Source organism: Pneumocystis carinii (assembly GCF_001477545.1).
Source record: "Pneumocystis carinii B80 chromosome Unknown supercont1.14, whole genome shotgun sequence".
In the NCBI taxonomy this organism is placed as follows: Eukaryota; Fungi; Ascomycota; class Pneumocystomycetes; order Pneumocystales; family Pneumocystaceae; genus Pneumocystis; species Pneumocystis carinii.
In genome coordinates, this window is record NW_017264726.1 from 1 (window position 1) to 24,702 (window position 24,702).

General features: G+C 25.3%; 12 protein-coding genes across 12 annotated transcripts; 5 read left to right on the forward strand and 7 right to left on the reverse strand.

The window, feature by feature from the left end:
* On the reverse strand, positions 1-1,936 carry T552_02966 (hypothetical protein; the record flags this gene model as incomplete). Its single annotated transcript, XM_018371488.1, has 2 exons — positions 1,839-1,936; positions 1-1,796 (listed from the first exon to the last, which is right to left on the reverse strand). Coding segments are annotated over exons 1-2 (1,851 nt in total), but the record flags the coding sequence as incomplete, so codon positions are not given.
* Positions 1,937-2,688: 752 nt separating this feature from the next.
* On the reverse strand, positions 2,689-4,386 carry T552_02967 (hypothetical protein). Its single transcript, XM_018371489.1, has 6 exons — positions 4,061-4,386; positions 3,921-4,012; positions 3,780-3,879; positions 3,516-3,735; positions 3,248-3,474; positions 2,689-3,204 (listed from the first exon to the last, which is right to left on the reverse strand). The coding sequence occupies exons 1-6, from the start codon at positions 4,338-4,340 to the stop codon at positions 2,735-2,737; spliced, it is 1,389 nt and encodes a 462-aa protein (XP_018224618.1). The 5' UTR covers positions 4,341-4,386; the 3' UTR covers positions 2,689-2,734.
* A 284-nt stretch (positions 4,387-4,670) lies between these two features.
* T552_02968 (hypothetical protein) lies at positions 4,671-6,740 on the reverse strand (the record flags this gene model as incomplete). Its single annotated transcript, XM_018371490.1, has 11 exons — positions 4,671-4,778; positions 4,818-5,140; positions 5,191-5,244; positions 5,289-5,362; positions 5,408-5,471; positions 5,517-5,634; positions 5,680-5,786; positions 5,837-6,055; positions 6,099-6,303; positions 6,347-6,406; positions 6,459-6,740. The coding sequence occupies 11 exons, from the start codon at positions 6,738-6,740 to the stop codon at positions 4,671-4,673; spliced, it is 1,614 nt and encodes a 537-aa protein (XP_018224619.1).
* An 895-nt stretch (positions 6,741-7,635) lies between these two features.
* Positions 7,636-8,607, reverse strand: T552_02969 (hypothetical protein). The gene is made up of 5 exons (XM_018371491.1): positions 8,460-8,607; positions 8,361-8,407; positions 7,905-8,315; positions 7,791-7,859; positions 7,636-7,745 (listed from the first exon to the last, which is right to left on the reverse strand). Exons 1-5 carry the CDS (start codon positions 8,598-8,600, stop codon positions 7,682-7,684), a joined length of 732 nt encoding a protein of 243 aa, XP_018224620.1. The 5' UTR covers positions 8,601-8,607; the 3' UTR covers positions 7,636-7,681.
* Positions 8,608-9,131: 524 nt separating this feature from the next.
* T552_02970 (hypothetical protein) lies at positions 9,132-9,928 on the forward strand. The gene is made up of 4 exons (XM_018371492.1): positions 9,132-9,267; positions 9,314-9,447; positions 9,492-9,610; positions 9,656-9,928. The coding sequence occupies exons 1-4, from the start codon at positions 9,178-9,180 to the stop codon at positions 9,880-9,882; spliced, it is 570 nt and encodes a 189-aa protein (XP_018224621.1). The 5' UTR covers positions 9,132-9,177; the 3' UTR covers positions 9,883-9,928.
* A 2,106-nt stretch (positions 9,929-12,034) lies between these two features.
* On the forward strand, positions 12,035-15,376 carry T552_02971 (hypothetical protein). Its single transcript, XM_018371493.1, has 10 exons — positions 12,035-12,309; positions 12,361-12,420; positions 12,466-12,694; positions 12,733-13,012; positions 13,055-14,098; positions 14,143-14,262; positions 14,307-14,701; positions 14,743-15,040; positions 15,084-15,284; positions 15,330-15,376. The coding sequence occupies exons 1-10, from the start codon at positions 12,081-12,083 to the stop codon at positions 15,369-15,371; spliced, it is 2,898 nt and encodes a 965-aa protein (XP_018224622.1). The 5' UTR covers positions 12,035-12,080; the 3' UTR covers positions 15,372-15,376.
* A 238-nt stretch (positions 15,377-15,614) lies between these two features.
* T552_02972 (hypothetical protein) lies at positions 15,615-17,034 on the reverse strand (the record flags this gene model as incomplete). Its single annotated transcript, XM_018371494.1, has 5 exons — positions 15,615-15,902; positions 15,951-16,131; positions 16,176-16,662; positions 16,716-16,832; positions 16,875-17,034. The coding sequence occupies 5 exons, from the start codon at positions 17,032-17,034 to the stop codon at positions 15,615-15,617; spliced, it is 1,233 nt and encodes a 410-aa protein (XP_018224623.1).
* Positions 17,035-17,321: 287 nt separating this feature from the next.
* Positions 17,322-18,069, forward strand: T552_02973 (hypothetical protein). Its single transcript, XM_018371495.1, has 5 exons — positions 17,322-17,449; positions 17,490-17,587; positions 17,633-17,784; positions 17,832-17,878; positions 17,922-18,069. Exons 1-5 carry the CDS (start codon positions 17,368-17,370, stop codon positions 18,029-18,031), a joined length of 489 nt encoding a protein of 162 aa, XP_018224624.1. The 5' UTR covers positions 17,322-17,367; the 3' UTR covers positions 18,032-18,069.
* A 155-nt stretch (positions 18,070-18,224) lies between these two features.
* On the reverse strand, positions 18,225-19,707 carry T552_02974 (hypothetical protein). Its single transcript, XM_018371496.1, has 6 exons — positions 19,364-19,707; positions 19,170-19,315; positions 19,051-19,123; positions 18,665-19,004; positions 18,526-18,616; positions 18,225-18,481 (listed from the first exon to the last, which is right to left on the reverse strand). Exons 1-6 carry the CDS (start codon positions 19,659-19,661, stop codon positions 18,260-18,262), a joined length of 1,170 nt encoding a protein of 389 aa, XP_018224625.1. The 5' UTR covers positions 19,662-19,707; the 3' UTR covers positions 18,225-18,259.
* Positions 19,708-19,740: 33 nt separating this feature from the next.
* On the forward strand, positions 19,741-20,902 carry T552_02975 (hypothetical protein). The gene is made up of 2 exons (XM_018371497.1): positions 19,741-20,274; positions 20,461-20,902. Exons 1-2 carry the CDS (start codon positions 19,786-19,788, stop codon positions 20,854-20,856), a joined length of 885 nt encoding a protein of 294 aa, XP_018224626.1. The 5' UTR covers positions 19,741-19,785; the 3' UTR covers positions 20,857-20,902.
* Positions 20,903-21,014: 112 nt separating this feature from the next.
* On the forward strand, positions 21,015-21,492 carry T552_02976 (hypothetical protein). Its single transcript, XM_018371498.1, has 4 exons — positions 21,015-21,104; positions 21,151-21,208; positions 21,254-21,337; positions 21,385-21,492. The coding sequence occupies exons 1-4, from the start codon at positions 21,060-21,062 to the stop codon at positions 21,426-21,428; spliced, it is 231 nt and encodes a 76-aa protein (XP_018224627.1). The 5' UTR covers positions 21,015-21,059; the 3' UTR covers positions 21,429-21,492.
* Positions 21,493-21,777: 285 nt separating this feature from the next.
* On the reverse strand, positions 21,778-24,506 carry T552_02977 (hypothetical protein). Its single transcript, XM_018371499.1, has 6 exons — positions 24,085-24,506; positions 23,862-24,045; positions 23,421-23,819; positions 23,308-23,379; positions 23,031-23,260; positions 21,778-22,984 (listed from the first exon to the last, which is right to left on the reverse strand). The coding sequence occupies exons 1-6, from the start codon at positions 24,458-24,460 to the stop codon at positions 21,822-21,824; spliced, it is 2,424 nt and encodes an 807-aa protein (XP_018224628.1). The 5' UTR covers positions 24,461-24,506; the 3' UTR covers positions 21,778-21,821.
* Positions 24,507-24,702: the final 196 nt, after the last annotated feature.

A 24,702-nucleotide genomic window follows, 5' to 3' on the forward strand; every position in this document is an offset into this window, starting at 1 on the left:
CCCCCCCCCCCCCCCCATCACTTTAGGTAATTTATCACATTTATCCTTCAAGGCTTTCATGCATTTTTCATTATCCGCTAATGCATCACTTTTTTCTTTCAAAAACGCATATTTCAGTTCTCTTGTAACTTTAAAATATTCACATCGCTCTTTCAATGTAACGCATTTCCCATTATTTAAACCTAAATCTTTCAAAATACCTTCACAATCCTCTTTCAATTTAATGCAGTCCTTTTCATTAGGAGAATCCCGTACTGTATTCAAAACTTGTTCTAGATCTTTCAATTGAGACGAAATAATTTTTTCAAGTCTAAGACATATCTCCTTTGGCCGAAGGCATCTCATAAAAATATCAACATTATTATTTTTAAATGCAGCACACTTCTCCATTACTATTTTTTGGCATTTATTAAATCTTTCATCATTCGATTCTAATTTATTAAGTTTGTACAACTCACTTCCAATTAATTTAATGAATAGTTGATCTTCTTTCTTTTTATGACATGCCATTTGTAGATTTTGGCATTCGATAAGCATTTTAGGTTCGCATGATCTTTTAATAAACGTACATTTCGAGATAACCTCTAAACATTCATTCTCGGTAAATGATGTCGAAAACTCATCATAAGACAATGGTTCCGATTCTTTATCTTCAAATTTTGTAGAAGTTCCATCTAGATAAAGTCTTATTCTAAACTTTCTACACCTATCCGTCATTTTTGATATATCTTTACATTTTCCTCCTATTTTATTTTTTTCACATAATTCTTTAAATTCAGAGCTTATAGTTTTAAGATAACCACACTTATTATTTAGTACACTCTTGCATTTTCCTTCCATCTCATCAGGTTCAGTATTCCGAGAGAAAAAGGCTAACATGTCATCCAACGTTTTTTCTAAAGCTCCAAGAATTAGTCCTCTATTTCTTCCTTCTTTATAAAGATTTTCCAGATCAATCATCTCTAACAATGTCATTCCCTGCTCAATTGGATTAAAATTTTTAACTGGAGGCCTATATGTAATATTTTTTCCCTCGCATAGTTTCTTCAATTTCTCGTTTTTCTCTTCACATTTCTCTTTAAGAAGAGGATATATTCCGAGTTTTTCATGACATACTTCTTCTTTTTTATCATTATCAATGAAATCTTTTAAAGAATTGCAAAACTCATCAATACTTTTATTGAAATTTTCAAGTGAAGTATCTTCAAGGCATAATAAAGCTAGATCATCACTCTGTTTAATCAATGTTGGACAAATTTCCTGCTTTTTTTCCGCGAAATCTTTAGATTCAATATTACTAATAGGAAAAGCTCTAAGAATGACTTCATTTCTCATCTCTGTATCCCTGAAAAAATAACAGGAATATCTAAGGAGACTGCAGAAACTTAAAACAAATTCCTCTTTTGTAGTTTCATAAAACATACATGTTTGATAATATTGATCGCATTCTTTATAAGAGATGCTTTGACCCGCATAACTAGTGACTAAATCAAAAAATTCATTTACTCTTTTTTCAACCTTTGCTTTTGTTTCTCTGCATTTTTTATCTATATTATTACAAATTTCTTTAACTTTAGTATGAACTTTATTTAATTCTGAATCTATCCCTTTCAATTCTTCACAATATTCCCCAAGCTTTGATTTGCATTTCTCTTCATCTTTTTCATAATCTTCTTGCAAAATATAAGCAACAATATCATCATCCTCAACAACAAAATCCTTAAACGGCGTAAATTTTGCACTTACTTGAGAATTTCTGGCTTTCAAATGCGTACTTTGATTGCCATAAGTAGGAACTATAAATAGTTAAAAATAAAAATAATCTAAAATATAATTACCAATTAAAATCAATATTCCTAGAACTATAATTTTATTAATTATGGAAAAGAACATCTTGTATTATTTCTGGATCCCAATATATAGCATAAATATTAACAATATGCTTCTAAATTGGGTCCTTTATTAAGCTTGATAGTTATTTCATGAATAGATTTTATTTAGACGGGATAAATTTCACGATTTTAATATACCCTAGAAAATAGGAAAAACTATTAAAAATAAAAACCATTACAAATATTGATTATAAATTTAAATGATCTTTCTTACTTTTTTTCTATATTTCTTCTCATCCAATTCAATTATTTTTTATAAAATAATATGTAAATTACATTTTATTTACCGACTTTTAACATTTATTTCGATTGATTCCCCGTTTTTACTACTTTTAATACTATATTATTATCCTTAAATCCAGTATCTTTCTTATTTATAACTTCATTCAAATAACTAATTCTTAAACCTTTTTCTTTAATCACTAGATTGTTTTCAATATTGATTTATAATCAATACTTCTTCTGATCTTTAGTTTTAATTAAAGAATACTCGACTAATGATGCTTGACATGTACTTTTAGTTTAATTGAACACATTCTCTTCTCTATTTTCACTTATATTACTTTAAATTACAGAAAAAAACATAAAAAAGGTGCTTTTCGTCAATTATACATCATACAGAAACAGAAAAACAATATGCGGTTGCCAGAATGAACATCAGGCAATGGAGAAATATTGGTAATAAAAGGTAAAGTTTACTGTAAGGAGATAAGTGTCAGTCATATTACATACCCTAACCCTATTATAAACAAAATTGGTAATACAAAGTTTAATTTATATACAATAATAAATCTAAAAATTAATAAAACATGTTATCCATTCTAATAATCCAAAAGCCATTTCTATTTATAAAATTTACTCCACAATGCCCTGTTAACATAACTTGAAGATAAGGTCGCATTAGCTTTAAATATTCCTAAATCTTTAATTAAATCCAAAGGTTTAATGATTTCTTCTTTTTCCAATTTATATAAACTTCTGAGATAACTAAATGCATCATTAAGCATGGAATTTACGGTACTATTGTCCTTATTCTTAGTTAATAAATGTTCAAACAATCTAGTTTGAAAACTCGGAATATCATGAGAAAGTAATACAAGTTCACGAAGCTGCTCTTTTGAAACATCTTGTCCTTTAGTAGTAAAATATTCAGAAAGCGTACCAAGTGGAAGATCAAAAACGTTATAAATATCGGCACCAATAGTGGAAAATGAATGATATGAAATTTTTCGCTTTCTGGAATAAAACAGTTCTTCATATAGTTGTATAACTTCACGGAGTTCTATAGGACGAGCGTTCGTAGATTTGCCTCCTATAAAAAATATTATATAAAAATAATCTTAGGGGAAAATTACTATATTGAAAACTATAAGTGCCATCGACTATATTAGTCCAAATACTAGAAGTTTCTTCCACAATATCGAGAGGCTCCGAATAATATAGGATGTCAAGGCCTTCCAAATAGGGAATAAGGTCCTCGGACGACATATTAAGGAGCCTTTTATACATATTATCGAAAAATACATCAATTCGAGAGTGCACTACATGTGGCTGTCTTTCGGTTTGAACTATAATATAATATCTATGAAACTAAGCATAAATTATAAATAAAATGAAAAATACCCTAGAATGGTTTTTGAAGCTATTATATCACTTTCTATAACATAACCCAATTGTTCTTTTGTTCTTAATTCGTGAAACAGAGGCTCACGCAGTATAAGGTATATTATAAAAAGCAATTTCTTTCTTCTTAAGTTAGAGGTATGAGTACCTTCAAAATATACAAGAGCTGCAGATCTTCTTTCCCTTCTAGGCATTCTTTGAACACGAAAATAATTGGAACCTAAGATGTTAATATATATATATAATACAAATAATTCTAGTAACCTTCTTGTAGAGTTAATGCACGTGGACCGGTATATTGAGAAGACATTAAAGGATTCGGAGTAAATAGTGCTTCTAGTAGATAAAGAATATGCAATGCATCCTATAGATTTAATTATATAATTTCATTAAAGATGAACTTACTTGTGGAGGAATATTTCCTGTTACTAAAATATCAAAATGGAGATTGTTTAAAAAATCATAAAAAAAAGCATTAATATCAGGATGTTCAAACTCTATATATAAAGTTAGAAGCCTATGTTCTATAGAAAACAACACATTACGTTCTGATAAAATGATTGTATCAGCTATAGATAATGTTTCTGATGCAAGAATATCCTCCAATTCGGTTTTTACAAAATAAGAAGGTTGCATACCAAACTTTTGTTGGGCGCCAGAAAAAATAATCGAATTTAATCGCTCGAACTTATCAAAAGGAAAACTCAAATGCTCAAAAAGAGTCATTATTTTAGTAAATATTTCCATAATTCTTGCACCATATCCATAAAAGTATAGCACAAGTCCTTGTGATGTAGTTATAATATCAAAATATAAGCCAGCCATGGTAGTAAAAAAAACTTCTATTGTAGCAGTTGTATACAAATACAATTGCAGAAACCTATTATCTATAAGAAATAATGCAATACTATTAGAGTATATACTTTAATTTATAAATATTTGTTGGCGTTAAATTAACAAATGGACTAGATGAAATAAGATTAATTGTACAATTAATTCTATAATATTACTTTCTTAATAAAACACGTATAACCCCAAATGGACAGTAAAAATAACTGCCATATTTATACCAAAGAGTGGAAATAGATGTCGTTCTTAAAATATCTGGTTTAATCACAGTCTAATAATCGTCAGAAATAATATAACGACATTATATTAGCTTACGCTATTTAATTTTTCCATAGTAATAGGAGAATTAATAGTAATATAAATATTTTTAGGAGGAAATTGTACTTTAGTAGGGGCTTTAACCCTTTTAAGGAGCTAATATAATCAGCAATAATTAACAAATCATTCCATTACCTCTATCAAGGTTTCTTTATGGAGTGCTCTTTGATAAGTTACATTATAATAAGGCTCTGTTAGGTTATATGTTTTTCCCGGGAGATTTATAAAAGATACAAACTTATCAGGCTGAAGTGCAGAAAAAAGCTCATTAAATTCATCTTCATCATATTCTTTTATGATTTGTTTATTTAATAAATGTTTTCGAGGAAGATTTTCATGTAACAAATTCAGAGCTAGTGCTTCAGTAACTCCGGGAGGCGACTTTTTAGGAGAATACTTAAATTGTCCCCTTTGAGCGTTCATTATGTCTTCAAAAACGTCTTTATTCACTCCATATTCTAGTATAAATACCTTTAGAATAATTTTTTTATTTAAAATAATAAAAAACCTTTAAAGAATTGTAAACATCTGAAAAACTCTATGATCACCTCAACGGGCATGGCTAAATAAAGTTAAATATGCCATTTAAAATTAGAAAAAAAATACCTCGTCCATAATCTAGAAGGTCGAAAGACACAAGGACAATATCATAATTATCGGAATATGGTACCACTATAATACTATTAAAATATTAAGATAATTATATGAAAAGAGAAAGCATTTACTCGATATCCGAAGCTAAATCTCTAATCGCTAAACGATAAAGAGGAGCATCAGAGCCCAGATAAGCTAATAATATTATTAAAAATAAAAAATCAAGATTAAATAACTAACAAAAAACATAATCCAGATAATGCATAGGAGTTGATTTATAGTGAACCCCCATGCTTGGGACCATAAAAGCTAAAGTCAAGAGATTAGATACAAAAGGATTATAATATGTAAAATGATACTAGATATAAATAATTAGATATAAATATAAAAAAACATATCTTACGCTAGGCATGTCAGCAAATGGATCGGTATCTTGTATATCTGTTGGACCTCGGTCTGGAATCCGACCAAATGTCGTTGCCACCCATTCTTGAAGAACATCAAGTGATTCTATAGATATACTTATTAAAAAAGCATATAAATATAATCCACTTTCATACCATTCCCACATACAGCTACTTTGATATTACGAGAAACATAATGTTTATTAAAAAAATCCTGAAGAGCTTGTTTAGTGCTCGCATTTCTAGCTCTAGGCTCAGAAAACAATGTTTGACGATTACCCGTAGTAAACACTGGAAATTTGCCGGTATGACTTAAAGCGTGGTTAAAAAGCTGAAATCTAGCTTTAAGAGTTTGAGTAAAATACATTTCAAATTCTATATCTATTAATTCTATTTGTATAACTATTTTAAAAAATACCCGAGTTAATAGAATGTGTCTCAAGTTCTATTATTTCTTCTCTGAATAAGGGCTCAATAAAAAATTGAGCCAATCTATCAAGTTGTTGATATTGATATTTTGGATGAATTTCGCTCATATAGACTGTACGACCGAGGGCTGTAAATGCATTAAAATTACCGCCACGTTCCATAGCATAAGCAACATGTTCATTTTCTTTAGGATACTATCTATATTAAAAATGATAATTAATATAAATATAATCATACTTTTTTTGTGCCCATAAAAAGCAAATGTTCACATAAATGTGCCATTCCCGGAAAATCCTTCTAATATATAATATAAGAGATTCTTTAAGTTAAAAAGCTTATAAAAACTTACAGGATCGTTTTTATTTCCTACACGAACAGCAGCTGTCACGGATGATATAAGTGCATTGGGATCGCTAGCCAATGCCACTTCTACACCATTCGGTAGCTTAATAACTCTATATTGATAGTCATCTAAAACAGATTTTTCGAGATTTTCTTCAACGAGTTCTATTTTTGAAGGATCATAAGACTTTGGATCATCTGCCGCGTTATTTGAATCACGAAGTTCATTAGATTTTATATATTGTATTATAAGTGCAAGAGATAGAAGTAATAAGGAAGAGAGCCTCATTCCTCTTTAAAAAAGATATTAATAAAAAAAACCAACAAATATCTTTCTCTGATATTATTATTATTATTTTTTTAGAAATAGGTTAAAATTATCTGATCTTTCGGAAAACAGATATAAAAATATTTTATATTTTATAATTTAATATTTCATAATTTAATATTTTATAATTAAATATTTTATTATATAATTAGTTTACATATTGAAACTATTCAACTTAAAAATGTTTTCTTTATAAGATTTAAAACAATCAATGATAACTCTGATTTGTTTGTTTTTAATGATATTTTTTAAAAAAGAAAATAACCTAATATAACTACATTTATTATATTATCTTCTATAACATTCTGAAATGGTTATTTCTACTATTTATCTCTTCTTTAATCATTTTTCTTTATATTAAAATATATTTTCTAATTTTTTCGAAATTCTAACTTCGATATATTTTGACTCAAATCAGAAAATTATTTTTTTTGTATAAAATTAAATATATTATAATGTTATTTTAAAAAAATATAGCTTTCTAACTTCTTTGAATTTAATGTTTATATAAATTTTATGAAAATATAATAATTTGAAATATATTTAGAAATTTTTCTAAAAAATATTAATATTATAATAGTTTTAAAAAAATTATATCAAATAAATTCTTCTTTGTATGATTATCTTTATTTCTTACATTTTGTTTATAAATAGTATTAAAATTATTATCATTTTTCAAAAAAAGATAAACAGAATTTATAAAATAAAATATATTAATTATAGGATATAAAGAAAAATTGTAGCATTATATAAAATATGGCGATCTAGATATAAAGAAATGGTATATGTTTCAGAAATTTGTGAATTATTTGGTTTCATAAAAAAACAGCTTAAAAAATGTTTTAAAAAAATTCAAGATTTATTCTCATTCAAAACATATTTTTTAAATTATTTACAAATAGTTATCTAAATTCAAACTTAGAAAAAGTTCTATTGCCATCATGTTGGAGAGTAAGTTGTTGAAACCTATTTTTAGAATTAATTTATAAACATTATATAACACTATTTTACTGTTCAGAATTTTTGTGATAATATATTCCCGATATATTTCCCATAGATTGCTGAAAACATATGTAATAACTAGGAGAGATTGTAAGAGTGTTAATAAAATTTAAAAAATCTTACAAGCCTGCATAGCTTATTCCATTAAGGGCTATACCATAATCTGATGCTGGTTCATTGTCATTTTTAGAAATTATATACATTTCCTTCCATCTCATAAAAACATGATCTTTAAATAATTCGTATTTATATTTAAAATCCGGTTTTTTAATATTTTTTGCAAATGGTCTAAAAGCTTGAAATCTTATCCAATGCTGAAGATCTATTTTTTCAGTAGAACCCCATTCTGGACGTTTAGTAATAAACCCATACTTTGGTCCAATGATTTCTCCTTCAAAATATGTCGTTAAAGATGAATTGTCTTTAGTTAAGCCCTGAATATGAAGGTATCCACATAAAAAAGAATCCTTAGGATTTACATGCTGAAAATTTACAGATACTTCATATAAAGCCTTGCCTGATTGTTGCGTACCTCTAATAGTTATTAATATGCATCTAAAACTAATAATATTAACTTACATAAAATAAGCTCCAGAGCGTAAAAAAGATGTTTGTAATGTTAACAACTATAAGTTTATAATTAATTACCATAGTATATAAAAATAATAAATATTAAACCCTCATCGTTGATAGCTCTTTCTCAAATGACGGCTGAACTTGTGATATATTCTTTACTGATATTCTTTCTTTTGCAACCTTATTATCCTCCGCCCTCCCCATAAATTGAATTTGGTCCGAGAATTCATTTAGATGGTTCATAACATCCAAGTGCACTGATATTATATTATATCGTTAATATATCCAAATAATTAATAACTCTATTTAAATATGAATTACTCTGATATTGGTGTCTTTAATAATTCTGAAATAGTATTAATATTAATTCTAGAAAAATATTTTTAAAATTTATATGAAATATTTCAATATAATTTAAAGATAAAGTCTTTGTTTGTTTTTAAAATTTAAAAATAAATATAAATATAAATAAATCAGAAACTTAAGATAATGTTAAATTATTACCAATAAATCATATAATCGTTTGAATTTGTCTTAAACCAGTTATTATTAATATAAACATAAATTCATTTAGTTTTTCTTAAATATAAATATACATATATATACATAAATAAATATATATATATTGAAAAAATAAAATAAAATATTTAATTTTTAAAAGAAAAAGTGAAAATATAATGTATTTTTTCCTTATAGATATTTTTTCTTTTTATATATAATAGATATTTTTTTATATACGATCTTAGTAAAATAATTTCGAATAAAAATTCTAAAAATATAATTTATTATTCTTATTTAATATAAATTAGTTTAAGATTCTATGACCAATGAACATAGTTCTTCTAATGAATTGAATCTTCCTCCTGCATCAATTTCTTCTAAGAAAAAGGGTGTAACAGTTTCCATAGATGCAAGTTTTACCTTTATAAATCCTATTAAAATTAATCATATTGTAGGATTTAAATCTTCCAAGATCCGTTGTCTTAAGATTAGCAAAAAAAGTGCTTCCAGAACATACAACTATTCAAAAAGATGCAATAACTGCTCTGATAAGAGGATCCTCTGTTTTTATTAACTATCTTTCTGCAGCGTTCTTTTTTAATGATATTTATTATTTTTATCTAATAATTATAGTGCATTTGATCTTTCTAAACTCTCCTCAAGAAAAGTAATACTTCCTTCTGATGTTTTAAAAGCAATAGAAAACATTGAGTTTAGTTCATTTATTCCTAGAATGACTGAAGAGCTTGAATGTAATATTTATTTCTACTTTTTTATAGATTAATAAGAGTCTTTAGTATATGAAGAAATTCTTAAGGAAAAAAAAAATACTACAGAATTAAATAAAAATTCATCTATTTTTATGGAAACTAAAGATGAACATATTATCAAAAAGATAAAAACAGATGACAAAATTTTTGAAAAAACAATCAGAACTTCTATAGATAAAGATAACGAATATGATAACCATACTACTGATGGGGAGGATTACTCCAAAGTTGAAGAAATAGATAAAATTAATTGAAAGATTTGTACAAATAAATAGTGAAAATTTTTTAGATAATTATAGAAAATATAAATAAATAAGATGATTTTAAGATTTTTGACAATTGTAATGATTAAAATACGATACTTGAGATACAAAAACAAATTAACAAATTAGTTTTAAAAATTTTATAGACAGGTGATATGAATACATATTAAAAATATTTATTTTTAATTGTCTGTAGCATTTATTTTTATAATTAATAATTATAATTAAAATATAAGTATAATATAGATAATATATTATTTTAAATTTTATTTTGGCAAAATTATGATAAATATTTGATATTATTTTGAAATGATGTCAGGATTCACTTTATAATGTTGATTTATGATTATATAATAAAAAATAATTATAAATTATAATTTCATTTAGATAATATTATATAATAATTTTTAATCAATTATAAAAATAAATTTTAAGGTTTAAAAATATTTAAAAATCAGAAAAATATAACATGAACATAATATATTTTTGCAAATATTTTTATTATAAAAATAAAGTTTAACATTAAAAAATGCCTAAAAATATTATTAATATTTAAGATTTCTTAATAATTTTAAGAATAAAAAATCATTTTAATAGAAATAAAATAAATATTAGTAGAAGTAATATAAAATTAAAATTTAATATTTTTTATACTTTCAAAGTTTAAAGATTTTTTTAAATATTTTTTTAAAATATTAATTTTAAAAAATAACTTATAATTAATGAATTATATATATAATATAAAACGGTTTTAATAATTTATTAATTTTCTTGTCTATTTTAAGGTACTATTTTAAAGATATTTTTATTTAAATATACTTCAGCGTTTTCTACTCTTTTTTAATTTATATAAATGCCTTGTAGTTAAACTAAAATATTTTTATTTGTTCTTTTTAACAAAAATTTTTTTTATAGTTTTCAAATCCCTACTTCTTGTAATTTATTTTTCTTATTGAAAAATTAACATTTTTTCATAATAATTTCAGTATAAACTCATTATTTAAGTCTTAGTTTTTCGTTTTAAATTAACATATTATTTTTTAAACTGTTACAATATCTTTAAATAATTTTTTTCCATTGTAATAGATTATATATAAATTAATTCTTTACTGAGTAAAAATAGCAGTTAGATCTTGCTTATAGTTTTTCTTGTGAATTAAAGTATATATTTTAAAGATGTTAACATATTGTTTCTCATTTCTTAATAAATATATTTTAATTCAGCTCTTTAATAGTTAATTTTTTTAATATTTAAATAGTAAAATTATAAGCCTAAAGATTTAATTTCTAAAAAAAACACTAATTTATTTATAAGGTGCTATTTCAATGATGAATATAAAAAAATGATATTTTTAATATAAAATAAATTCTAAAAATATCAGGTTCATGGCTTTCTTTTGTTTATTTTGACAAAATATCCAGTTTTTATAATTAAAGATAATTTCTTTATGTGTTGATAATTTAAAATATGAAATTTGAATTTTAGTATATATTTTACTAAAAAGTATTATTATTATAAAATAAAAATAAAGCACAATAAATACAAATATTTTAAATTAACAATAACAGAATATATTTGATATTTATATATTTGTTTTAAAAATGAGTTCTTATATTTTTATGATAAATTTATTATATAAAAATGTTAAAAAGAATTATTTGATTTTGATGTTATAAATCTAATTTATGAATTAATAAAAAATAAAAACAAAAAATTAAATTAAATCATATTACATTGGTTTTATATATAAAAAAAAGGCTATTATAATATTTTTATTTATTATATATCAGAATTTAAGCAGTTATAAAATTTAAAAACAAATACACTAATCAAAATAAGAAGAATATCAAAAATTATATAAATTACTTCTTGAAATAGCTTTAGTAAAAAAAATGAGTAAGGTTTTAAGAATTAAATTATATTATAAAAACTTAAAATATTTTAAAAATTCATGATAATTAATGTATAAAATGTATAAAATGTAGTAATAAGAAATATATATTAATAAATTGAAATTAAGAAAAGAAATAACATTTAATAGCACCCCTGTTTTAAATTTTTTCTATACTTCATCATATATAGTATTATAATATTAAATTTTTTATCGAGTGATATTACTTTTTAATAATGAATAATTTATTTCAAAAAAAAACGAAATAATATATGCTTTAGAGAATATATTTCTATAATGAAGGAGTATGAATTATTATATTTATTTTTCATTTTCTCTTTTTTGTCATCAATTCGAGCAATTTTTCATGAGAATGATAAAATTACTTTTCATATTCCTTTAATTGGTGTTCCATTAAAAGAATCGATTTTTTTCCACAAACCTGTTTCTTATCAAAATAGTTTGATTTATTTAGCAACAGAAAAAAACATTCTTGCTGCTATTAACAGTAAAGATGGTAGTTTAGGTAATCTCTTCTTGGAGTATTTAAATAGTTTCACTTATAATATATGTTTAGTTTGGAGACAAAAATATGCAGAAAATGATCCTATTAATGCCATTAAATCATTAGATTCAAGTAATCATGTGGAATTTTATAAAAAGAATATAACTTAATACATAGAAATTATTACTCTTTCTAATTCATCAATTGTTAGAGCATGGAATGCATTAACCGGCTTCTTAATTTGGGAAGAAACATATCAGAATTTTTTTCTAGATAATAGACATGCTATTAAAATTTTCGAAAATAATATAACATCAAATAAAGATATTGTACTTTTAACATCAAATACTATATATTTCTTGGATAGTAACACAGGATCTCAGATATGGTGTTACGAGAAAAGCGTGTATTTATATTTTTTCTTTTAAAAAGCTAATTTTATAGAAAGAGACTACCAATATTTTTGTCAATATCCAGTCCATTTGTATATGTTGTCGAATCGAGAGTATCGTCAAATACATATTTTATATCGGTTTCAAAGTTAGATGGGAAAACTGGAAATAAAATAGCATCAAATAATTTATTTTCAATATCAAAACTTGATGATATTATTTATGTAGGGAATTCACCTTTACCTATAATAGTATGGAAAGATTCTAATACTTATGACTCTATTAATGTATATGATTTTGATCGAAATATTACTCATATTATAGATATAGAAGTATATTTATCATATATATGTTTTTCAAGTTAATATGTTTAGATGCCTTTTAGTTCCGTTAAATTATATTCACCTGAAAACTCTAATGTGATTTCTCCGTCTTTTTTGCTTCATTTCGTTTCTAGTTCTTATAAAAAGTCATGGGCAAGTGTTTTTTCTTTTAAACCAAATTCGTCGATTTTAAAGTTGTACGAAATATCGTCAATTTCAGCCACATCATGTTTCTTTCCTACAATTTATGCATTTGATATCTTTTTTATTCATTCATATATCAATAATTTTGGCTCTATAACTATAGATAAATATGGAGATAAAAACAATTCTATTTTAAATACATGGAATATATCTCTAAATCAATCTAATTCTCGTCCTGAACAAATTGTATCATTTTTTTCTCAAAAAAATGACAATTTAATTACTATAAAATCAGTTATAGTAATGTCAGATGGAGTAATTTATATGGTGAAAGAATCCTCTATTTTATGGCATCGCGAAGAATCTTTGGCTTATTCGATTCACGCAGAATTCCTTCAGCTTCCTCAAAAACATATTGTTTTAATAGAAAATGATTCTTTAAAAAAATCAAATTTTTTCCCCTCTTATATAAAGAGAATTATTGGACATGTTAATAAATTGAAAGAAATTATAAAATATATAGTTTCATCTATTGAAAAAAGGTTTTCAAAGGAATATAAGGATACATCAAATATGCAAAAAGCTGGACTACGAAAAAATGTATTTGGTTTAAAACAAATTATTATTGTCATTACCTCTAAGGGAAAAATATTAGCATTGGATCCATTTTTATCTGGTATAGTTATATGGTCAAATAATTTAGGAAGCGAATTTGATTATAAAGGCTTATGGATTGTTAAAAAAAGTAAAACATTAAATGACATTCCTGTTATTGCAGTTCTTGGAAGGTGTCTTCAAGATATGCACTTTTGGAGAATAAATGGTTTAACTGGAGAAATAATAAATTTTAAGAAGGTCGATAATGACATTAAGAATTCTTTTATCTTAGATCATATTTTAACAGATGATTCTAATGAAAATATTGTAATTGGAATAACAGAAGACAAAAAGGTTAATATTTTAATTTTTTCAATGGTTATTTAACTATTAAAAAGATTAAGCTTTTATACGATACTTCTAAAACTCTTCCTATTTCTGTGTTAGAGAATTTATCTAATATATATTTTTCTACTAGAAATCTAAATACCTTGGAAGGATACTTTTTGGATTTTAAGGTGAAATATTGTTTAAAGTAGTATAATATTTTAAATTTTATTAGAATTTATATGCTAGCATTACATGGACTATTGATTTTCCTCTTTCTGAATCTATCATTTCTCTATCATTTAAAAATAAAAACGAAAAAATAGCATCTATTGGACGTGTTCTTGGGGATCGTTCTGTTTTATACAAGTATTTAAATTCTCACTTTTTAGCAGTTGCAACGGGAAACAAAGTAGATTCAAAATTGAACATTTATTTAATAGATATAGTTAAAGGAATGATATTGCATACTAATCATTATAATAATGTAGATATTTCAAAAGGAGTGGAAATATTATTAACAGAAAATTGGATAGTATATCAATTTTGGATCGAAAAACCAACAAAAGGATATCAAATTGTTATTTCAGAATTATATGAAAGCGAAATAAAAAATAAAAGAAATAAAGGGTATTTTTTTTCTATATTAGTTTATTTTTAAAATTAGTTAGAGCAAATTCTACTTCAATTTATAATATTCCTCTACCTTTTGTAATATCTCAAGCATATCTTTATCCACGTCGAATCTATGCATTCACTAGTGTATTAACACGATATGGCATTTCATCACGAGACATTATTTCTTATATTGACTCTAATCAAATTGTTGTAATTCCCAAAAAACTACTTGATCCTCAAAGACCAATTTTGGCGAACAATAAAATCTCATCAGCATCAATTAAAGAGCTGATTCCATATGATGTAAATTTATTCATAGATTCAAAAATTGTAATCAGTTCTAAGAATGAGGTATATTATATAAAAATTAGAATATTCTTTATAATTATGATAGGTTTATGGAATAAAAAATATATTGTCTAGTCCAACATTACTAGAAAGTACATCATTAATATTGGCGTATGGACATGATATTTTCTTTACATATGTTACTCCAAGTAATTCTTTTGATGTTCTCAATCCTAATTTCAATAAACTTCAGCTATTATTAACTATATCATTACTTATTGTTGGACTTCTTCTATTAAGATCAATGGTAAGTTCTAGTCTTGTCTAAAAATTCAATCTCATAAGGTATAAGGCAAAAGTTAAATTATTAAAAAAGAAATGGTCAGTAATATAAAAAATCAAGTTGTAATATTTTATCTATTTTTAACATATTTTTTCAATAATACACATACATATGCATTACGTGTATATAACATTTTATTGATTTTTTTTCATAATCTTTTTATATAAACTTATATCAAAAAGCCAAATAAAACAAAAAAAAAGAAATGAAAATATTGTTGTAGCAGCACCTACATAGTAAGGAAATGCCATGAAAAGGTATCGCGGGAACTAGTAATATTAATATTAATATATATCAATGCCAGCTAACCTCATCATGTCTATAATGTCTGATAGTTATAGTAGATCGTTCTTCTATATAAGACAAACCAGGCCTTTTATAGTTTACTTTGAAATGAAAGATACCATAATGATCAGGTAAAGAAAAAGTAGTAGAGTAAATAGATGAGTTTGAGATTCTGGATGTTTCTTTAAGAGCTGTTCTTATATAAGGATCTAGCATAATGAGCTCTAACTGAATATCTGAAACAGTAAAAGGTATCCATGAATCGTTTTTATATTGAGAGAGTGTAATTTCAAATGTCTAATATGTGTTCTCCTTCAGCTATACTTTCTATTTAATCATACATACCACATTGTCCTTTACTTTATAAATATTAGGTGGATTTGTAACTAATGTTTTATCTGCAAGATTGTGTTTTACTAAACCCACTTTTAATACACTTTTTTCTTGAAAAAGCCACTCAGTAATATCCTTCACAAATTCTTCATTTCCAAATTTTACATTTTTTTTAAAATATGAATTAAAAAATCTAAAAATGTCAATTCAAATTAAATATTAACATAATTTTTATACTTATTAGAAAACATTTCAATGCTCCCTGTAACTATAATTCGCGCATTATTTCTTGCTTGGAAACCTGTTATAAGATATGTTTGGCTACCTGCTACCCATGGCTTTTTTACAAAATTAGACTCATCTTTTGTATTATATGTATACGCTGTTCTTCCTGCAGCAAGAATAGGTACAATAAGCTGTCCATTTCCTAAAAAATGAGAAATCCCTCGATAAAGTATTGGCGGTCCCTCAATTACTTTATCACTTAATATATAGCTGTTTTTTTTAAAATTATCAACAAGAAGCAATGAATGTTTCTGAGAATCTGATTTATCATACGAAAAATGATCAACAACAAGATTATCTTTTTCTGCTAAATATACGCCCAATTCATTTGTCAAATTACGAATATTTTTAGGCATTGTAGATAATGTTGCAATCAAAATATTCCCTCCTCTATCAATAAATTCATGAATCTTAGAATTCGTAAAATGTTGTTCAAATTCTTAAATATATTAGCCTATAGCCTTCTCGACTTTAATATATATGTTTATCTACTGCTATTTTTCTCCTTCGTAAAAAATAAAATAAGATGATCATAGATACGCTCCTCATATTTAAAAAGTTGTATACTATCTATCTCTGGATCCTTAAATGTTAAATTATATCCCCGTGCTTAACACCTTAATATCTCTCTTTTGACTATAAATTACATACATTTAAAAGAATCAAAAAAAAGCGAGAAATCATTATAAAATACATCTGAACTATGAACAATAAGCAACCTGTTCCCCGTAGAAGACTTTCCCAGTGCATGTTTAATTCCAAAAATTAATATTGAACCAAAAAATAAGTTAATAAATTGATAAAAGTTCATTTTTTTTAAAAAAAGTTTAGAGCGAGGTCTAAAACTTAGGATTAATTAGAACTACAAGCTTCTAGATATTAAGAAAAATAATTAATAATAAAAATAAAGGATTCAGAGGAATTTTATTATGTTTGCTATAAAAAAGGAAAGAAAAAAGAAGAACAGAATGTAAAATGGCTTTTTTCAGAATATAAAAAACAAACAGAAAAATTAGTTGAATCAAGTTTCTTTTGCTTTGCTTTAGGTATTATTTGTATAATTTAGTGGTTTTTTTATTTATATAATGTGGAATCTATTTCCAAAGTAATATCTTTGAAGATAGATAAGATTTCTCGTATAGTGATGTTAGGATTGGGAAGTTTTCAGAATAATTCACGTAGTTTAACTCAGCTTTCTTTTGGAATTGAAATGTCAAAGAATTTGGGTATTTTTTCATATATTTATTTTATTGTTAAAGAAAAAAGGATTTAAAGGGAAATTGGAGGCATATGATCCAGTTTTTACAGATCTAGATTGCGAATTTTTAGAAGAGCTTAATATTGAATTTAATTTAGAAAAATTGGTAGTAATTCTTTATTTTAATGGGTTTAATGTTGTAATTTTTTAGGATGTTTATAATGCAAAACAACCTGTTATATTTTATATGCCACATTGTCCTATATCAATGTATGAAACATTATTTAAGATGAACTGGACGCTGGAGAGGCTTTGTAACATTTTCTTAATAGGGAATTGTTTGAAAACATATGATTTAACTATGTAATTATATAAGTATATATATATATATATTCTAATTATATTTCAAGACAACTTGCAAAAAAGAAGAAATATCCATTTGTTTTTAAAGCATGTGGTGAGTTTAAATTTATTTTCTATGTATTAGTTAAACTTTTTAGTAATATTTGAATCAATTTTGTTTTCAAAAGCTTTTGAACGACCTGAAATATTTAACGATCTTGCATTTCAATGGTGTGAAGAAATTGTTGCTGAAAAATTCTTAGTTTAAATGACAATTAATATAAGATATAAGATATTAAACAAAATATAAAACTTTGAATATAAATTAAATATTAAACAATTAGTTTAATCAAAATTAAATTCCATACTTCAGAGTTATAATGAATTGTCAAATGTGTTTTATAAATTAAATTAAATTAAATTAAGTTAAATTAAATTAAATTAAATTAAATTATATAAATAAATAAATAAATAATATATATAGTTTTCAAAAACATTATGATGTCATTCTAAAAACCAATATTGATTTATCATCACCTCCACTTATAATTGTTTTCCCATCTAAGCTAGAACGCATACATAAAATAGAATCACGATGCCCAAAACATTGTTTTAAGCATTTTCCCGTCCTTACATCCCATCTCCGAATTGTTCTATCAGTTGATGCAGTAATCAGGTAAGGTGTATTAGAGATAAAAGAAAGAGAAATAACAGCACCCTAAAAAATATTAATAAAATAGATAATATATTTGTATATACTACATCATGAGCCAACACATTTCTTAATTTATATGTAAAAGTGTCATATAATGCTACTGTACCATCGATACTAGCACATGCTATTATTGGAAGTCTAATATAAAAAATTATTTCAGAATTTAAATTATTTGAGGAAAAATACACATCACAATACGAAATACTTTCAATACTCTCCTTTTGTTCGTCAAGGTTTTCTAAAAGAGCGCCACTAATAAGACTTATTATCTTTACTTTTCCACTAATTCCTCCCACTGCCACTACCGTGCCTTCTTTATTATAAGCTAAACATGTAAACCCCCCACAATCAAATCTCGAATCATTTGATGTTATTTTATGAATTATTGATGCATTTTTGGGATCCCATATAATTAATGAACCATCTTCTGATGCCGTAACTATTTTTTTTCCATCTGGTGTAAAAGAACCCGCATTTACCGGTTTTTTATGGAAATTAAACATTTGTAACACATCTCCTGAAGGAACTATGTATTTTTATTAATTCTAAATTCTTTTTTTATACAAAAATACTTTTCCACATCCAAACATTTGCATCATTCGATCCAGAAATAAGAACATTCCCCTTTGGATGCCATTGAACCCACTAAATAATCGTTTTAGTCTTTAAGAAACCATCGGGACCTATTTACAAGAATTTCATCCCCTCCTTCTAACGTTGTAACAAGTTCCCCATTATTTTTATATCTCCATATTAAAATCTGTCCATCCATACCACCTGTAGCAACATATTCTCCATCATATGAAAATGATGATACCGTAACTGAATCTTTATGTCCTAATAATATCATTTATTTCTTCATACTATCTTCCAAAAATCACAAACCAGTTAGTTTACATAATCTTTCTTTTGTCGATATACGCCATATATACGCAACATCATCCCCTCCTCCACTTACAATAATATCCTCATCCACTGGACTCATATCCAGACAATATACACTCTCCTTATGATCATAAAATCCCCCTGAACTATCATCTATTAAGTCTTTTTCATCTTCTATCTCTATTTCTGTGCTAATTTCACTATCATTGTCTGACATAGAAAGATCAACGTTCCCATTATTAATTTCTATTTGATCTCTCTCTAAAAATTCATGTTCTGAATCATCTTTATATACCATATGTTTTTATATTTTTAAGGCCGGTTAACTTTTTTTAATTTTTTTTATTAAAAAATAGATTATAAAGTTAAGAGATTTAGTCTTTTTTAAATAAATAACGAGTTTTTTTAATTGACGTTAATTTATGTTTTTAAAGATATTAAGAAAAAGTCAAGTAAATAGTTCGTCAAAGTTAAGAAATGTTTCTTTAAATATCTTAAGGATTCGACATTTTTATACAGAGAAAGTATGTAATGAGAAGGCAAAAGCAGAAGTTAAGGAAGGGAAAAGAAAGTTAAAGAGTAGCGATGAAAAAAATATTCAAGATAAAAAAGCGATATCAGAAGAATCGGATTATATTAAATGGGTTTTAGATCCAATGCAAGGTGGTCAATATGTAAAACCGTTATCTAAAGCAGGCACGAATTTTATTAATCAAAAAGAATACCCATATCCATTAAATCCTAAATTTAAACCAGTACCTCCATTAAGTCTTCAAATAAGAAGAAATATATATGAGAAATGGAAACAAGGAAAAAATTTAAGAGAAATATCAGATATGTTTAGTATAAGTGTTGCACGTGTAGAAGCGATTCTTCGTCTTGCTGAGGTTGAATCTAAATGGCATCGAGAGGTAATGGTTTTTATTATTTGAATATGTTTGTTTAATCAAGTGAAATTATTTGTTAATAATTTCTTGAAACATATATGTTTATTATTTATATGATTGGATGGTCATTAAAGATGATTTTATTACAATTTTATTACAATTATTTGAATTTTTTTTTAAATTCTTTTTATAATACTAATATATCATTAGAAAAAAACTCTTAATTCATATGCTCAAACTATGCATAACATGCTTGGTTCTGGTAAAAATAAGTCACTTAATGAGCCTCGATTTTTTGTTTTTACCCCATCTGAATCTCAAAATTTTACTTTAATACATGAAAATTCTTATTTTACTTCAAAAGATGCAGCTGATGAATTACAAAGATGTCTATATTCTGATTTAAAAGAGAAAGTAATACAATCTCAATCGAATACATTGTTACATAATAAACATGATATTTCAAATAAAGAATCAGGATTACAAAAAGAAATAACTAATTTAATTCCACAGAAAAATAGATTTGATTTAAAAGTTGTTGATTCTAATACGGGTAATACTTGGTTACTATCTAAAGGTGTCTTGAAACAAATTAAAGTTAAATAATTCTAATGAAAAAAAAAAACAATAATATATATTAACTACTAAAGAAATAACAATTATCTATAATACAAATAATAATATGGATATATATAGTATTTTTTACAGTAAACTATTATTTTAATAGTGAAAAATCCGGGTATTTTATTTTAGGGTTTTCAAATTGTAGATTTTAACGATAAATTATTGACATTCAATCCTATAAAACAATGCGGTCAATTACATCGTTTTGGTCAGGTTCTATAAAATATATAGTCAGTTTTTTTATTGTTTTAAAAGTCTTTTTAATATATTTATTAGTTTCGGACAGCTGAAGAAAAGCCACATATTTTCTATTCTCTTTTACTTGGATCTTTAGGTATATAAAATGCTGTTTATTTTGTTATATATTTATATATAATAGGTCCTATTATATTTCTTTTTGTTCCTCCCATTCGAAAAAAATTAGGATATCTTCCACCTGAACCTATCCCTAGAACCTATCCATGTAAATTTAATTAAGTATAAACTCTATTATTTTTAATAAACTATTAGTACCAAAAAGAAAACGTGAAGTTCTCGAAGGATATGACGATTAAATGATTTTTATTTAAATTTTCATGTTTTTAAATATATATATATGTACATGTAAATAGGATATCTCTTTCTAACATTAAAAAAATCATATAAGTATTATTTTAAATCTTAATAGAAAAAATCTAAACTGTCAAATCTTAATTTTATTATAATTGTTAAAATAAGAACATTAAATTCAAAAAGCTATAATACCTAAAAATTGTCTTTTGTTTGTCCATTTCGATAAGATATTGAAATGTATATCATGGCAAACCTTTATTTTCCTCTTTTGTTTTTAAAAGTTGTTAACATGTCATCGAATTATTCTTTATCTAATAATCTTTATCAACTTATTTATAGAAATACTAGATCAATTAAATATTATAATGGATCTTTTGCCTTGAATGTTTCTACATCTACCCTTTTTTCTGGTGAGATAATAAATGAGAGTTATAAAATCTTATATCATCGTCTAACTCTTTTTGAGCATCTTCCATGCATTTTTTTACTTCATTAGCTACCCGCATACCATCTATTATAAGAGAATCAATTAGACTACGAATACTACTTGACTTGATATCATTTTTATTCATTTGAGTTATTATTAATAAAGAAGAAAATTTAACAGCGAAGAAACTTTCCAATAATTCATCAACTAGTATTACCATCCTAAATATTGGAAGAGTAATATATAATTTTTCCGTAGGATTTAACTCCGAATTATTAGAAGCATCTGATTTACTTGAATTAAGCATTAAAGTATTTTCAATAGACATGTCATTTTTTTCTGCGTATTCATAACAATTCTTTATAAAATTACTAATGCTTTTTAAATAAGTGTCATCATTTTCTTTTTGCATAAAAAACAAAAAACATTCACTCATTTTTAAAATTTCATCTTTCGTTATTCTCCCATCATTATCTGAATCATATAATTCAAAAAAATACGCTATTGCATGCATTAAATCAAGAAATTTGAATTCTGCAATCCCTGATATAATATCTTGTAAATTTGCTTGTCCTGATGAAGATTTGTCCCATTTTAAAAATAAAGATTTTATAAAAGTTTCATAAACATGATTAGATTCTGCCATACCGTGTTTTTCCGTATCTGATAAATCGACTACTTTGTCTTTTTGTGGCCAATTGGTAATTCCAGATATAAATATTTTAAATGCATTATAATCCATATATGCCTTTGCGGGGCCCAGACCAATTCTTCTTTGAAACAATGCAAAATAAAATCTATCATAAATGATGCTAATCTCGGTTGAGGTTAAATGTCCAGTGCTATGCAAGTTTCGTAACTGGGTTCTTTTTGCAAACCCTTCAATATTATTTAATACTTCATTTTTATACTTTTGTCGTTGTTTGTTAATTAATTCTACTGTTATAATATTAAATTCTTTTAATGCACATATCATCAATTCTTGAAAACGTATGATATTTTTATACTTTAGATTTGACGAATTAGGATATGCAGATTTGTCTAAAGTATGAAAATATTTTTTTAAGATAGAAATAAATGAACCATCATCATTGACAGTTAAAAGTTTTTCCCCATTTAATCTAAGAATGGCTATTTAAGTTTAGACTAAACTTTTATAAATATAAACCATTACTACCTAAACCAATCTGAAATAATATTTTTGGACCCTCAAGAAAAAAACAATCTAAAATACGAAGTACGAAAGGTAAAGGTATACAATTTATATATAAAGAAAGAAACCAAGGTAAACTTATTAAACTAAGTTGAACGTTTGACTTTGAAAAATGCGCCCATAAAATAGGCATAGTTTTTTCCAGAAGCGATTCAAAAACACGCTGATCCAATAATGTTCCATACATAGTTGTACTATATAAGAATATTAAAAACACATGTAAATTTAATACATAAATCACCTATAATATCCTGGTAATAATTTGTCACAGAGTGCATTTAGGAGCCAATAAGCCTGTTCCTCTGTAGTATAACTAATATAAATTAATGGCATATTAAATAATAAAAAGCATGCATTAAAAGTGTAGCAACTATAATATTCATTGCTTGGCAATATCCCAATTCTGGATTTTTCCAGGAATATGTTGTAAGAACTCTACGTAAAGCATCTTTTCCTTCATCCGTTTGATAAGCAGGATACTCGGGAAGACTTCTATTTAAATCTTTTTCTATCTCTTCCATACTAGGATTCGTTTGTCCTTGATATTTTTCCTGTAGCTTTTCGTATTCGTTGACATGAAGCCATCTCATTAACATACTCCCTGAACATAGCTCCCATATTTCTCCTCTAAGGTGATTCGGCAAGCCAATTTGAATAAGTTTATAAAAATCTGGAAAACGTATAAGTGTTAAATTTCTACCATATAATTGCAAGTATTCTTTCCAAAGGCGCATTTTATTCGCATCTCTATGCCTAATATTGTCAAATACGTTTTTATAATATAATAAAATTGACTTTTTATGGTTTCCTGGGTATCCAAAGTTGGGATTAGATCCAAGTCCTGTAAATAATGGAGAATTTTGATGCATTTTTTTATCCATAAGCATGTGTTCAGAAAAACATGATAAAAGAAATGGTTTAAGCGTTTTTATAGAAATTATACTCGATTTCAATCTTTCTTTAAGGTAGTTACAAAATGCTTAATATGTTAAATACGAAATATAAATTTTAAACCAACCTTCTGAACTATGATGAATTCCTGCAAATGAAATAACAACCTTCATCATATGCCATGTAAAAATCGTCAAAATCAATATATAGTCTTCCGTTCTTATTCTTTCAAGTTTCCTAATTGTAGAAAAAGGAAACGCAAAACTACATGATTTCTTATCTTTGCTCATAAAACAAAGATATGATGTTGATCCATATATCTTCCCTTGATACTTATTTTTATTCCCCGTATCAAGAACTGATATTTCTCCTACTAACTCATACTGCAATTGTTCTTCCTCTGGTAATCGAAACATATTTCTAAATTTCTCATTTTGAGAAAAAGACAGATCTACCATCAAAAGATTCGCCTTCTTCTTAATCCTTTCAATAGTACTGAGCATTCTTCTCTCCTCTACTCCTTTTCTAACCCTTCAATTTTATATTTTCTTGATATTACTTGAAATATATTAACTTTATTCCCTGTTTTTAAATGCCCTTATAGTTTCTTCATCAAAGACATAAATTCCCCATATATATATGATATTTCTTCAAAAAAACACCGACATATTGACATTTTTATTCATTTTATACAAATTTGCCGTTTCTTAATAAGATTCGGCTATAACGTTTATATCAAAACATG

Coding starts and splice junctions, on each gene's coding strand:
- T552_02971 (XM_018371493.1), top strand. CDS start 12,081: ATGAAGGAGTATGAATTATTATATTTATTTTTCATTTTCTCTTTTTTG. Junction 12,421..12,465: donor CATTAAATCATTAGATTCAA/GTAATCATGTGG, acceptor CTTAATACATAG/AAATTATTACTCTTTCTAAT. Junction 14,702..14,742: donor AAAAATAAAAGAAATAAAGG/GTATTTTTTTTC, acceptor AAAATTAGTTAG/AGCAAATTCTACTTCAATTT.
- T552_02970 (XM_018371492.1), top strand. CDS start 9,178: ATGACCAATGAACATAGTTCTTCTAATGAATTGAATCTTCCTCCTGCA. Junction 9,268..9,313: donor GTGTAACAGTTTCCATAGAT/GCAAGTTTTACC, acceptor ATCATATTGTAG/GATTTAAATCTTCCAAGATC. Junction 9,448..9,491: donor ATTAACTATCTTTCTGCAGC/GTTCTTTTTTAA, acceptor TAATAATTATAG/TGCATTTGATCTTTCTAAAC.
- T552_02967 (XM_018371489.1), bottom strand. CDS start 4,340: ATGGCTGGCTTATATTTTGATATTATAACTACATCACAAGGACTTGTG. Junction 3,880..3,920: donor CAGGAAATATTCCTCCACAA/GTAAGTTCATCT, acceptor TTAAATCTATAG/GATGCATTGCATATTCTTTA. Junction 3,475..3,515: donor GCTTCAAAAACCATTCTAGG/GTATTTTTCATT, acceptor TTAGTTTCATAG/ATATTATATTATAGTTCAAA.
- T552_02973 (XM_018371495.1), top strand. CDS start 17,368: ATGTTAGGATTGGGAAGTTTTCAGAATAATTCACGTAGTTTAACTCAG. Junction 17,588..17,632: donor AATTTAATTTAGAAAAATTG/GTAGTAATTCTT, acceptor GTAATTTTTTAG/GATGTTTATAATGCAAAACA. Junction 17,785..17,831: donor AAAACATATGATTTAACTAT/GTAATTATATAA, acceptor TTATATTTCAAG/ACAACTTGCAAAAAAGAAGA.
- T552_02974 (XM_018371496.1), bottom strand. CDS start 19,661: ATGGTATATAAAGATGATTCAGAACATGAATTTTTAGAGAGAGATCAA. Junction 19,124..19,169: donor AAGGAGGGGATGAAATTCTT/GTAAATAGGTCC, acceptor ACGATTATTTAG/TGGGTTCAATGGCATCCAAA. Junction 19,005..19,050: donor AAATGTTTGGATGTGGAAAA/GTATTTTTGTAT, acceptor AAAAATACATAG/TTCCTTCAGGAGATGTGTTA.
- T552_02976 (XM_018371498.1), top strand. CDS start 21,060: ATGCGGTCAATTACATCGTTTTGGTCAGGTTCTATAAAATATATA. Junction 21,209..21,253: donor TCTTTTACTTGGATCTTTAG/GTATATAAAATG, acceptor TATATATAATAG/GTCCTATTATATTTCTTTTT. Junction 21,338..21,384: donor TATCCCTAGAACCTATCCAT/GTAAATTTAATT, acceptor ATAAACTATTAG/TACCAAAAAGAAAACGTGAA.
- T552_02977 (XM_018371499.1), bottom strand. CDS start 24,460: ATGCTCAGTACTATTGAAAGGATTAAGAAGAAGGCGAATCTTTTGATG. Junction 23,820..23,861: donor TACCCAGGAAACCATAAAAA/GTCAATTTTATT, acceptor TGACAATATTAG/GCATAGAGATGCGAATAAAA. Junction 23,261..23,307: donor TTATTACCAGGATATTATAG/GTGATTTATGTA, acceptor ATTCTTATATAG/TACAACTATGTATGGAACAT.
- T552_02969 (XM_018371491.1), bottom strand. CDS start 8,600: ATGAACCATCTAAATGAATTCTCGGACCAAATTCAATTTATGGGGAGG. Junction 8,316..8,360: donor CGCTCTGGAGCTTATTTTAT/GTAAGTTAATAT, acceptor AATAACTATTAG/AGGTACGCAACAATCAGGCA. Junction 7,746..7,790: donor TATCACAAAAATTCTGAACA/GTAAAATAGTGT, acceptor TTCTAAAAATAG/GTTTCAACAACTTACTCTCC.
- T552_02975 (XM_018371497.1), top strand. CDS start 19,786: ATGTTTTTAAAGATATTAAGAAAAAGTCAAGTAAATAGTTCGTCAAAG. Junction 20,275..20,460: donor AATCTAAATGGCATCGAGAG/GTAATGGTTTTT, acceptor ATATATCATTAG/AAAAAAACTCTTAATTCATA.